Raw genomic sequence first — 12,633 nt, 5'->3', positions numbered from 1 at the left:
AAAAAAAAAAAAAAAAACAACAACAACAACCAACAACCCTGGAACTCACTCTGTAGTCCAGGCTGGCCTCGAACTCACAGAGACCCACTGCCTCTGCCTCCCGAGTGCTGGGATCAAAGGTGTGTCCCACAGAGTCACACTCTCACATGCCACTCCTTTCCCACTCCTAGTTCAGCCTAAGGTACACGTGTCACCCTCCAAGAAGGTCAGCCTGAAGCACCACGACCTGCTGGTCTGCCACACCACAGACTTCTACCCAGGCAGCATTGGAGTCCGCTGGTTCCGGAATGGCCAAGAGGAAACTGCCGGAGTCGTGTCCACCAACTTGATCCGAAACGGGGACTGGACCTTCCAGATCCTGGTCATGCTGGAGATGACCCCTCAGCCGGGAGACGTCTACACCTGCCACGTGGAGCACCCCAGCCTGCAGAGCCCCGTCACCGTAGAGTGGAGTGAGTCACCCTGGGGACCCTCCTCGATCCTCATTCTGTAGAGCCAGCAGCACCCTGGCTCATGGTCCCCGATACTGCCCTAAGTGTTTGCATGTGGGGTCTTGACCGTCCCCGTACTTCCTAGAGGCCCCCAAAGTTGGTTCTGAGCTGGAGGCCTGAGAGGAGAGCCTGTCCCTGGCCTGCGGATCTGCCCTTGTCAGAAGTCTAGGGAGGCAGACATCCCCTGCCCCGCCCTCACACTGGGCCTGACTTCCTCATTCTGTCTGTAGTCTGTCCTTGTCTGAGAGGCAGCTGCCAGAATCCACACTCGTGCCCATTAGAAGACACCAGCCTAGGCTAGATCTCGGGGCCCTTCTACATGTTCTCCCCCACAGTGTGTCCCTCTTGGTGACCCTTGTTTTGGTATCCTGCTCGCTACCAGAGGGCAGTCAGGGGTGGTGTGCCTGCAGAGAGGACACAAACCCTGAATTCTCCTTTCCAGAGGTCGGGTCTGACTCTGCCCGAAACAAGACGCTGACGGGAGTGTGTGGCCTGGTGCTGGGACTCCTCTTCCTGGCGGTGGGCATCACCATGCAGTTGAAGCGCAAGAAGGGTGAGTGTGTGGAGCCGCTGCCTCTAATGCCAGCACAGGCAGGAGGGTCGCAGGTTCAAGGCCTGCCTGGGTTACACAATGAGCCTCGGTCTCAGCCCAGACACCGAAGATGTGAAATGAAGAATCCAGGCAGGTGGCTAGAATCCTAGCAAGTGGCTGAGGCTAGCCTAGAATCCAGGCAGATGACTGGGGCTAGCTTAGAATCCTGGCAGGTGACTGGGCTAGCCTTTCCCCGATACACCTTCCTGTCTACAGAAGAGTCAAAGGCAGAAAAGTGATATTGGAGAGTTCTAGAAGCTCTGGAACTGGTATCAGAGCAAAGTTGTCCTGTAAGGAGAAAGGAAACCCCAGCCTGGGGTCTGACCACGAGGTTACAAGGTCCCCAGGTTCCTAGGCTTCTTGCAGTGAAGGAGGTGTGGAGGGATGGGAGGCTCTCTCACCATCGGAGGGGACTTCACAGCTGAATGCCTTCCCGTTCATCCCCTCATTCAGCTCAGCTGAGATCTCCAGGATCTCCGTGAGCAGGTAAGATGCTGTGTCTGTCTCCTTGTGGTCAGAACATCTCAGACCTGAATTCCCCTCTCAGGCTCGGCCCCTGAGGGGGTATGGGGAAGAGTGGGGCTCCCACCACTGAGGAAGGAAGCTGAGGTAAGTTCTTACAAGTTTACACTCAGCCTTTTTAAAGACTACTTAGTTTTATTTTGAGGGTGAAAGCTTGTATCCATGTGTGTCTGTGCACCACCTGCATGCTGGTGCCTGCTGAGGCCAGTAGAGGGCGTCAGATCCCTTAGAACTAAAGTTACAGATGGTTGTGAGCCACCATGTGGGTGCTGGGAACTGAACCTGGGTGCTCTTAACCCCTGAGCTGTCTCTCCAGGCCCCAACACTGTCTTACAAGGTCTTAATTTCTCTGTCCTCAGACTTAAAGGAAGAGAAGACAGAATCACAGTGACATGTTTTCCTCCATAGTGCTTAGAAAAAAGCTATTTCTGAGTCATAAACAGATGCACGCGCACACACAGATGCACAGACGCACACATGCACAGACACAACACACACACATGCATGCATGCACACACACAATGGGGTCTGGAAACTAGTGACATTTTTCAAGGGCATGTCCTCACTGATCTCTTCCTCCGACCAGGTTCCACCTTCCATGGTGTCCACCAGCTCCGACAGTCCACAAACTGAGCAGAGGCTGGAGAGACGGCTCAGCAGTCAAGCACTTGAATTCCAGAGGCCCCTGGTTCAGTCCCCAGCATCCACGCGCAACAGCTTTCAGCTGTCTGTAACTCCAGCCCCAAAGGACATGTTCTTCTGCCATCCGTGAATACACACATGCACACATAAATACAAACAGAAATAAATCCATCAAAGGGCGAGTCCACTGACAAGCTCCAAGCCATCGATCTGTGAGCCTTTGGGAAGCCTTCCAGATCCAAACCCTAACTTCAAACATGGCCTTAGAATGACCCAGTAGCTGCCACTGTAATGATCTGTCCTGTCCCTTTAAGAGACAAGCCACGGCCCCCTCCGTGAGGCAAGCTGATCTTCAGCTTCCAGCCTGAGTCCCTTCCTTTTTTGTCTCCCACTCGAAGAGGCAGCTTCTGTCTCTCCCTTCTCCCCACTTCTCCCCTTCCCCCTCTCTGTCTCTCTCTGTCTCTCTCTCTGCTCTTCTCCCTTCCCTTCCATAACCCACTAAATAAATATCCAACCTCACTCTGCATGGTGTACCTATCCATGTCTCTGTCTCTTGCCCACGTGGCTCCCTGCCTGGGACCAGGCGCCTTCAGAGACCTGCAATGTGGTCTCACGGCATGCCCATCTGTCTGTCTCTTCTTGTGGGACTTGCTGCCCATTGTGGCCCACTGCAGCCACTTGGGGAACTGCACCATCCCTGCCTGGGACTGGCTGCTCTCGGGACCAGCTGCCCACTGCCTGCCCCCACTCGGAGACCTGCAGCATGGTCTCATGGCCTGCTGCCCACTGCAGCCACTTGGGATCCACAGCATTTTATTTTTCCATTGCAGCCACAGTGGGCAGACTAGGTTTATAATCTTTGTCTAAGGCTGTCTGAGTGGGCTTTATGGGAATGGGTGCAAAGATGATGCTAGAGAATTGGAGAAATGAAATCACTGCAGAATGCAGGGCAGATGGAGGTAAAGCAACTCTTCATGGCTCATCAGCCCCCAGAATCTCAATCCTCAGAGCATAACAGACCCATTAGCAAGCTGATAAAGTTACAGAGGAAGCCAGCCCCAAGTGGTCAGATTACCAAACACTGCCCAGTTCTGCAGACACAGAAGCCACCGAATGTCACCAAATCACTGTTGTGGTTTGATTGTGAGATATCCACATGGGGTCGTGAGTGTAAGATGTCCCATACGGGCTCATGGATTTGCACACTTAGTTTCCAACTGGTGGTGCTATTTGAGACTCACAGAATCTTTAGGCGATGGAGCCTTGCTGGAGGAAGTGGAGCACTGGAGAGCTGGTCTCAAGGTTTTACAGCCCAGCCCACTTCCTGTTTGCTGTCTAGTTCTTGACTGCTGACCAGTGTGACCAGCTGTCTTGTGCTATGGCCACACCCCTTCCACAGTGATGACCTGACTCCCTCAGAACTGTGAGGTGCTGTAAACCCCTCGTCCCTCAGGAGCTTCCCCTCAGGGTTCTGGTCACAGTGTGAGAAGAGGGATTAATAGAGACTCTAAGACAAAGAATGCATAAGATTTAAGAACTCACTTCCTGGGGCTGGAGAGATGGCGCAGTGGCTAAAAGTACTTCCTGCTCTTGCAGAGGGCTCAGTTTGAATCCCAGTGCCACATCAGGAGGATGACAACCATCTGTAACTCCAGCTCTGGGAGTCCACCCTCTGACCTCCACCCTCTGACCTCTACCCTCTGACCTCCACCATCAGCTGCATGCACTTGGTGCAATAAACTCACAGGAGCGTGCATGTGTGTTCGTGTACATACACACACACATACACACACACACACACACACACACACACACACACATACACACACACACACGAACACTCCTCCTTTGACATATTCTCTGAGACCGAGGACCTTTGCCTGAAACCAAGGTCCTCTCACAAGATGAGATGAATCCCAAGACCCTTCCTCCTAAGTCTTCTGTAGCACCGGTGTCTGGGGACACTTGCCACTGTAGTAAAAACATTTTACACAAAGATAATATTTAAGACTCCTAAGCCAGGCATATTGATGCCTACCTGTAATCCCCAACCCTTGGGAGGCAGAGGCAGGAGCATCATTTACAGGTTTGATGCCAGCCTGGGCTACGAAGTGAGATTCTGTGATGTGGGAGTGTCCTATATCAATCTGTTGATTTCATTGGTTAAGCAATAAAGAAACTGCTTGGCCCTCATAGGTTAAAACATAGGTGGGTGGAGTAAACAGAACAGAATGCTGGGAGGAAGAGGAAGTGAGCTCAGAGAGACACCATGCTCCCCTCTCCTGGGCAGACACACGCTATGAAGCTCCGACCCAGGATGGATGTAGGCTAGAATCTCCCTGGTAAGCCACCTCGTGGGCTACACCAGATTATTAGAGATGGGCTAGTCCAGGTGCGAGAGTTAGCCTAGAAGAGGCTAGATAGAAATGGGCCAAGCAGTGTTTAAATGAATACAGTTTGTGTGTTGTTATTTCAGGCATAAGCTAGCAGGTGGCCTGGGTGCTGGGGACGCAGCTTCGCCGCTCATATTACAACAATTCTGTCTTCGAAGAAAAGAGAAGCAATCCACTAAGACTGCAGTAAACCTTCAATAAGAAGAGCCGGCCTCTGCCTGGTTTCCAAGAGGAGATGTGGACACAGCAGGACAGTGTGTCACCATGAGCCCCACACTTGCTGGAGTGTTCATGGCTTCTGAGCCCTTCAGAGACGGAAGAGGCTGGGGTCACGACCTTCACAGGAGCTGCGGGATCGTGGAACATGACAGGCACTCTCTCACCTCCTGTGCCTGGGACAGCCTCGGACAGCTCAGGCACAGGTTAACAGTGCATACCAGCAGGGGCTGACAGAATTACCTCCGCAGAGGGGAGGGAGCCATTTGGTTTTCACTGAGGCTAAGACCTGAATAGTTCCTGCATCTGGGCTGCTACCTGTTCTTCATTTAGGGTGTTGTCTGATGCCATTCTCCACGAAACATGAATAAACACCTCCTCACCCCAGATAGAAAACCAACAAAGAAAGCCCAAGGTGGGGCACCAATGGCTTAAGTCTTTTGGGGTTTCTGTGGAGTGTGGATGCGAGATTTCTTACAGTCAATGACAGCTACACCATCAAGAACCCACTCCAGCATTGGTGATGGCTTGTGAAACTAGAAAGCTGGGGTGCAGGGCACAGCTTGCCAGCAGCCTGATGTGCTGGAGTCTCTTCCGGCAGCTCAGTGGGTCCGAGTGCCCCCAGCAGTTCTTTCTGCTCAGATGCACTTGAAGGGAAGGACCTGGGAAATCTGGTCAGCTTCAGGGGCTTCCTAGAGCTTTTGAGTTGTTCATGTTCTGAGCTTTTTTGTTGTTGTTGTTTGGTTGTTTTTCTGTTTTGGTTTTTTGTTTTGTTTTGTGTTTTGTTTTTAGAGACAGGGTCTCTCTGTGTAGCTCTGGTTGTCCTGGAACTCTCTCTGTACAGGTTGACTTTGAACTCGTGGAGATCCGCCTGCCTCTGCCTCCTGAGTGCTGGGAATAAAAGCGTGCACCACCACTGCCCGGCCACTTCCTGGCTTTTAAGGGGTCTCCCTGCAGGATTGACAGCCCCCCTTTAGACCAGTTTGAGTTTTAACACTTCCGTACAAATAGAATGTTACACAACAAAGGACCAGAGAGACAGCCCACAAGGCTACTTCCCATGAAACCGCCATTAAATAACGATAGGACGGTTATGAGCATCCAAGTCTCTGTGATGTCACCTCCCCCCAGCAAACTGGAGGCTCTCAGAAGCTCTCCAGGAAGAAGGTGGCACTGACTTTCACAGTTCTGCTCTATCAGGCTCACAGGAACAGCGGCCACACGCCTCAAACCTGAGTCTCTACCCTACCACATAGAAACGTCTTTGGGAGGCAGCCGGAGCCTTGCTCCTCCCTCCCTCCCTTCTCTCCACTCCCACTGAGCCTGATCCACATGAAACCGCATGTACCCAGCCAAAGCAGAGAGCAGGGAAGGCCCCGGCCTTCTAGGATATACAGTGTTCCAGGCAACAGCGGCCCAAGTGTGTTGTTCTTCATGGTTTTGTTCTGTTGTTTCACATTGTTTGTGGTAGGGTTCATACTGTAGCCAGACTGCCCTCTAACTTACAACATAGCTCAGGCTAACCTCAGACTAAGCAATCCTCCTGCCTCAGCTGATGTGGGATTCCCCTTTGTATACCATGATTACCATTGGTTAATAAAGAAACTGTCTTAGGCCTGTGCAAGGCAGAACTTAGGTAGGTGGGATAACTATTTTTTTTTTTTTTTTGGTTTTTCAAGACAGGGTTTCTCTGTGGCTTTGGAGCCTGTCCTGGAACTAGCTCTGTAGACCAGGCTGGCCTCGAACTCACAGAGATCCGCCTGCCTCTGCCTCCCGAGTGCTGGGATTAAAGGCGTGCGCCACCATCGCCCGGCTTAGGTGGGATAACTAAACTGAATGCTGGGAGAAAGAAGGCAGAGTCAAGGAGAAGCCATGAAGCCGCTGCCAGAGACAGACATGCTGAAACTTTGCTGGTAAGCCACAGCCACGTGGCAATACACATATTAATGGAGATGGGTTAGTTTGGGATATAAGAGCTAGCTAGAAATATGCTTAAGCTATTGGCCAAACAGTATTACAAATAAAGTGGTTTCTGTGTGATTATTTCGAGTCTGGGCAGCCGGGAATAAGTGACCTTCTACAACACTCAGCCTCCCCGGGTTCTGGGTTTGCAGACATATACCGCCACCCTTGGCTTATAAGATTATTTTTAACCCATAAATCAGGAATGCCCAAAGCCAAGTAGCAGCTGCCAGGGTGTGACAGGCTAGGGGACCACCGCTTGGCAACTCCCCCCCCCCTTTATTCCTCCTCCTCTTCTAAGCCACCAACAGAACAGTGGGCTGTGGGGCTGTGTCACCGTCCTCCCCACAATTCTGTCCTATTCTGGCCTGTTCTGGTGACACCAATGTCTCCCTCTAATTTGAGGTTTCAGTTAAACTCAGAGACAAAAATCTTTCTAGATCCATTACCTCCTACAGCAGCTGGTATGGTCTGTCCCACTGTCCCAGATAGAACCACCGTGGAGCCTCAAAACCTTGGAGCACTTGCCACGGTCTTTCTGATTCTCCTTCATCCTCTCTCTCTCTCTCTCTCTCTCTCTCTCTCTCTCTCTCTCTCACACACACACACACACACACACACACACACACACACACACACGGAAATGTCCTCTGCCCCAAGCCATCAGAGCTACTGCCAGCACCCACATGCCTACACGTCAGGACACCCCAACCCCAGCGCCACCCCGGAATACCAGCTCAGACTCTCTGCCCTTCAGTCCCTCCCACCCTACCTGAGGGCCAGGCCCGAGGTTCCTAGAGAGAAAGGAGAGGCCACTGCAGGGAGAGGCTGTGAACCTGCCATGCAGCTGCCACTTGGCGGAGCTGCTTAGAACTCTCCGATCGGGTTGGTTGGCAGAGTAATTTTATAGTCTGTTGTGGGTTGGCCTGGGGACCTAAGTCCAAATGTAAAAGTTATTTGAGTAATGGTGTGGCATTGTTTCCATGGAGAAAAGCTGTTGGAGTTCAAAGCAAAAGTGATCTTTGGGGACACTCCCCTCTGTGCTCTATGGGTGACCTCTGCGGTTTAGTACCAGCTGCAGGGAGAGCCCTGGCCAAACCTCAACTTTGGCCCAGCTCTGCTGGGAATGAGTGTGGGTGGGGAGGATGAGCGTCTCTGGGGCCAGGGAGGGAGCCAGGGAGGGAGAGGTCTCTCTCCAGACTTAACTATAGACATGGAAAGGCACACGGATCCCCAAAGTTCCATCCACTGTGACACTGGGTAGATGAGATGATGACACACACACTTCAGTCCTCTTAGGGGCTGAGGAATAAGAAATAAATCGATAGGCAAAGAAGGAGAAAAGATTTCATCATATCATAGGCCTGCATTGCTCTGAGTTGTTTGTTTTTGAGACAGGGTGTAGCTCTGGGGCATGGAATTTGTGTAGACCAAGTTGGCTTTGAACTCAGTGATCTACTTGTCTCTGCCTCCCAATGCTTTTAAAGGCATGTGCCATCATGCCCCCAACTGGATCATTCTGATTACTTTGCAGTGGGGAAAGACAACTTAAGTAGTTGACAGGAGAGACAGAAAGGCAGAACTGGGGCATTCAGATGCAGGAGGGATCTCCACCTGTGCTGTCTGCACCTGCACTGTCTGCACCTGCAATGTCTGTGCCTGCACTGTCTGTGCCTGCACTGTCTGCACTTCCACTGTCTGCACCTGCGCTGTCTGCGCCTGCGCTGTCTGCACCTGCACTGTCTGTGCCTGCACTGGGGTCTCCACCTGCGCTGTCCGCACCTGCGCTGTCTGCACCTGCACTGTCTGCACCTGCGCTGTCTGCGCCTGCGCTGTCTGTGCCTGCGCTGTCTGTGCCTGCAATGTCTGTACCTGCACTGTCCGCACCTGCGCTGTCTGCACCTGCACTGTCTGTACCTGCACTGTCTGTACCTACACTGTCTGCGCCTGCAATGTCTGCACCTGCACTGTCTGCACCTGCACTGTCTGCACCTGCACTGTCTGCGCCTGCAATGTCTGTACCTGCACTGTCTGTGCCTGCACTGGGGTCTCCACCTGTGCTCTCTGCACCTGCAATGTCTGTGCCTGCACTGTCTGTGCCTGCACTGTCTGTGCCTGCACTGGGGTCTCCACCTGCGCTGTCTGCACCTGCACTGTCTGTGCCTGCGCTGTCTGCACCTGCACTGTCTGTGCCTGCGCTGTCTGCGCCTGCACTGTCTGTGCCTGTGCTGTCTGCACCTGCACTGTCTGCGCCTGCACTGTCTGTGCCTGCAATGTCTGTGCCTGCACTGTCTGTGCCTGCACTGTCTGTGCCTGCAATGTCTGTGCCTGCGCTGTCTGCACCTGCGCTGTCTGCACCTGCATTGTCTGCGCCTGCATTGTCTGTGCCTGCACTGGGGTCTCCACCTGCGTTGTCTGTGCCTGCATTGTCTGCACCTGCACTGTCTGTGCCTGTGCTGTCTGCACCTGCACTGTCCGCACCTGCGCTGTCTGCACCTGTGCTGTCTGTGCCTGCATTGTCTGTGCCTGCAATGTCTGTGCCTGCGCTGTCTGTGCCTGCAATGTCTGTGCCTGCGCTGTCTGCACCTGCACTGTCTGTGCCTGCATTGTCTGTGCCTGCAATGTCTGCACCTGCACTGTCTGTGCCTGCACTGGGGTCTCCACCTGCGCTGTCTGCACCTGCAATGTCTGCACCTGCACTGTCTGTGCCTGCAATGTCTGCACCTGCATTGTCTGCGCCTGCAATGTCTGCACCTGCATTGTCTGCGCCTGCAATGTCTGCACCTGCACTGTCTGCACCTGCGCTGTCTGCACCTGCACTGTCTGCACCTGCGCTGTCTGCACTGTCTCCTGCACTGGGGCCTCCACCTACAACTGTCTCCATCTGTGTTGAGTCTGCACCTACCCTGAGTCTGCCCCTCAATAGGGTCTCCACCTGCACTGAGTCTCCACCAGCACTGGGGTGTCTACCTGCACTAAATTTTCCCCCTACACTGAGTCTACACCTGTGGTGAACTCTATCTCCACTGAGTTTGCACCTGTACAGGGGTTGGGGGGGGGCTCCTAGCATTAAAAATGGTTGGGGTCCAAAGTTCCATGGTTTTGCCCTCCAGCAGAAACTGTCCTGGTGGTGCAGACTGGGACTCACCACAGGGAAGTGTTGGCGATGGGGGTGGGGATGAGGTGAGTGCTGGGTGCAAATGGGCAACGTTCAGCCACCCCATCCACAGGTCACAGGTGGACTGGACAAACACATGTGGTCTCCCTCCCTCAGTAAGGAGGGCATCCCAATTGGGTAAGGCCCTGGGGTAACTCTCAACCTCCAATCGACAGACAAGAGCAAGCAATGCTGTGTGAGGGTGGGAAGCCCCAGGAGAGCAGGAGGCCCCTAGGGGTACCCAGCACCCTAGGATCTCCTAACCAGAGCAGACCTGAGCTACTGAGCAAGCCCAGAGAAGGGCATCTTGGGAAGGAAGGAGGTCAGCAGTCCCTAGGCAGAGAAACTGTATACATACATGAAGCCCCATGGAATAAAAATGCTTGTGTGTGTGTGTGTGTGTGTGTGTGTGAGAAAACATGTACATGTAGGAGGCCTGACTTCAGTTTTGGCTTTGGACAACAGAACATGGCAAGCCTGGGGAATACAGCATGTCTTGGAAAATGTGCAGAAATTGATGACTTGGAAGTGGGCAAAGTTACCCCTTGCACAGAATTTAGACTGAACCACCCAGAGTTTCTTCTAACTCTGAAGACCTAAGGGCAACTGTATTTGTGGGCAGTTGGGGAGGCAAAGCTCACATAAGCAGTGGCAGCCCTGTGCTGGATCAGGGCCTGTGTATGATGTCACTGGGAGCATCCATTTGGGGATCTGTTATTGAAAGCCCCGGGACCCGCTGGGGAACTCCTGTGTGTAGGATGAAGGCAGCCTTTTGGGGGGACAGGAGTGCTGTAGGAACCTGGGGAGGCTGAAATAACAACGCAAGCACCAACACACACCCAGGAGACAATCACATTATTTAACCGTCAGTCAGAGGGGCTTGGGCACAGGGCTAGTGGGCTCCTGGGAGTCCCTTCTGGCCATAGGCTAGACATTAGCCCTCCTCAGCATCAGGGAGGTGAGGAGGTGCCCAGGGAAGAAACTGTGCGGCCAGGACAGTGCCCAGAGCCTTGATGACTTCAGCCCCTGGGAGAATCAGTATCTCAATAACCTGCCCAAGGCAGGCCCTGCACAGGCCTCTGGTCTGGTGTCCCCGGAGAAAGGGCCGTCTTAAGTGGCAGGCCATTCCTGACAGGGACAGTTGTGTGACAGAACTTCCTCCCTGGGGAGCGAGAGCTGGAGCCCTGAGGCAGGGGAGTGTGTGTGCTCCAGTATTCTTAGCGCCCCAGGTGGATGTGAGGAAGGGGGTTCATCCCAGAAAGCCACACCCAGGGGCACTAAGGAAAACCCTGAGGGGAGAGTGGGGTGCTGGCCCACCCTTGCAGCACCTGTCCCCAGTATCTGCTGGAGTTTTGGGCATTTCTCTCTTTATCTTTGTTACTTTTTTTCTCTCTTTAAATAATTAATATAATTCCTTTTTTTTAAATACAAAATACACAGTGTCCTTTCTCTTCCACTTATTTGGAGGGACAGGAAACTACTTTAAATAAAGGTCTCAGCTCTCTAATGGGTCACAAGTGGGGTCACAAGTGGAAGGTGCCACCCTTCCACTGGGCTGTCCCAGCACCCCCTGGCTCACCCCACCCCTGGCTGCTGCCCCTGACTTGAGGCTTGAGGTGCCCTGGCCCAAGGTCCCCTAGGTGACGAGGGGTTCATGGGAGGTGGCATGAAGTTCATGCTGTGTGACTCCAGGCGCCTCTGCTTTTGGTTGACAGGGTCAGCGAGGGCCTAGCCCATGAAGCACACAGGCCCCAGAAGCACGCCTCCCCGCCTTGTGGGGGACCCCAGGTCTGAGAAGGAGGCATCCCGCACAGGCAGCTGCTCCAGCACCGGCGTGCGCACCTCCAACACGGTCCGGCCTTGCTGGGTCTAGACAGAGAGACAGGGAAGGAGAGCTATGAGCATGGGGGAGAAGACGGCAATGGACCCCAACCCAGCCCCCAGGCTCGCCTCTCCTGAGAATCCTGACCACACCCAGATGGTTCCAGATGTATGGACTAGGTACATCAATGTGTTGCCCTCCATGTGCCTCTGTCGGACATCTGAAGGTCCACAAATGCATGCGCTTGTGTAACTGCATCAACACTGGTGTGTGTACACACACACGAGGCCACCTAGATGGCTCACACAAGTTCAACTCCCACTCCCCCCCTTAGCCCTTTAAGCTCCCGCCCCTCAGGCACAGCTGACACCCGGAAGCTGGGCTCCTCCCTACTGTCCCTAGGCATCCCACCGAATGCTCTCCCCATCTTCTTCCTGTAGCCCAAATCAGGGACCTGCCACCCACCCAGCATCTCTGGTTCCCACCTGACAGCCGTCTCTGAACTCCTTAACATAGGGGCTGGTCTCGGGGCTCAGTTCATCCTCATTGGCCCCCCGGAGTCTCAGGGGGCCATCCTGGGATACTACAGAGCAAGGGTAAGAGACATCCTGGTGGGCGGAGACGCTGAGCAGACGCAGGAAGGTGAGCTGGACCACGCCCACTGGGGAGCCCTCAGAGTCCACATAGGAGAACTGGGGAGAAAGAAGAGTCAGGGGAGACTCTGTGGGCTCCAGGGAGCAGCCACAGATAGGGTAAGGGTCAGGGGAGACACTGTGGGCTCCAGGGAGCAACCACAGATAGGGTAAGGGTCAGGGGAGACACTGTGGGCTCCAGGG

The 12,633-nt window shown here is 53.6% G+C and overlaps 3 protein-coding genes across 7 annotated transcripts in view; 1 reads left to right on the top strand and 2 right to left on the bottom strand.

The window, feature by feature from the left end:
• The window catches only part of LOC101984208 (HLA class II histocompatibility antigen, DP beta 1 chain-like), a 12,665-nt gene extending 10,096 nt beyond the window's left edge, over positions 1 to 2,569 (top strand). The window contains exons 5-8 of the mRNA XM_026785399.1: positions 171 to 452; positions 934 to 1,044; positions 1,537 to 1,569; positions 2,192 to 2,569. Coding sequence (XP_026641200.1) covers positions 171 to 452; positions 934 to 1,044; positions 1,537 to 1,565 — 422 coding nt within the window. The 3' untranslated portion in view covers positions 1,566 to 1,569; positions 2,192 to 2,569. The remainder of the gene's footprint in view (positions 1 to 170; positions 453 to 933; positions 1,045 to 1,536; positions 1,570 to 2,191) is intronic.
• A 5,840-nt stretch (positions 2,570 to 8,409) lies between these two features.
• LOC106144132 (ice nucleation protein-like) lies at positions 8,410 to 9,702 on the bottom strand. Its single transcript, XM_013351115.1, has one exon. The coding sequence runs from the start codon at positions 9,700 to 9,702 to the stop codon at positions 8,410 to 8,412; it is 1,293 nt and encodes a 430-aa protein (XP_013206569.1).
• Positions 9,703 to 10,819: 1,117 nt separating this feature from the next.
• Positions 10,820 to 12,633, bottom strand: part of Col11a2 (collagen type XI alpha 2 chain) — a 29,631-nt gene continuing 27,817 nt past the window's right edge. For all 5 annotated transcript variants that reach the window (XM_026785614.1, XM_026785613.1, XM_013351131.2 and 2 more), the window contains 2 exons: positions 12,283 to 12,489; positions 10,820 to 11,844 (listed from right to left, as the gene is read on the bottom strand). In XM_026785614.1, coding sequence (XP_026641415.1) covers positions 11,704 to 11,844; positions 12,283 to 12,489 — 348 coding nt within the window. In that variant the 3' untranslated portion in view covers positions 10,820 to 11,703. The remainder of the gene's footprint in view (positions 11,845 to 12,282; positions 12,490 to 12,633) is intronic.

This window comes from Microtus ochrogaster, linkage group LG2 (genome assembly GCF_000317375.1).
Source record: "Microtus ochrogaster isolate Prairie Vole_2 linkage group LG2, MicOch1.0, whole genome shotgun sequence".
Taxonomy (NCBI): Eukaryota; Metazoa; Chordata; class Mammalia; order Rodentia; family Cricetidae; genus Microtus; species Microtus ochrogaster.
The sequence above is the reverse complement of the archived record's forward strand: the minus strand, read 5'-3'. Positions and strand labels throughout refer to the sequence as shown.

What these genes read in the sequence shown, in the direction of transcription:
- LOC106144132 (XM_013351115.1), bottom strand. Translation starts at nt 9,702, where the DNA reads ATGGAGACAGTTGTAGGTGGAGGCCCCAGTGCAGGAGACAGTGCAGAC.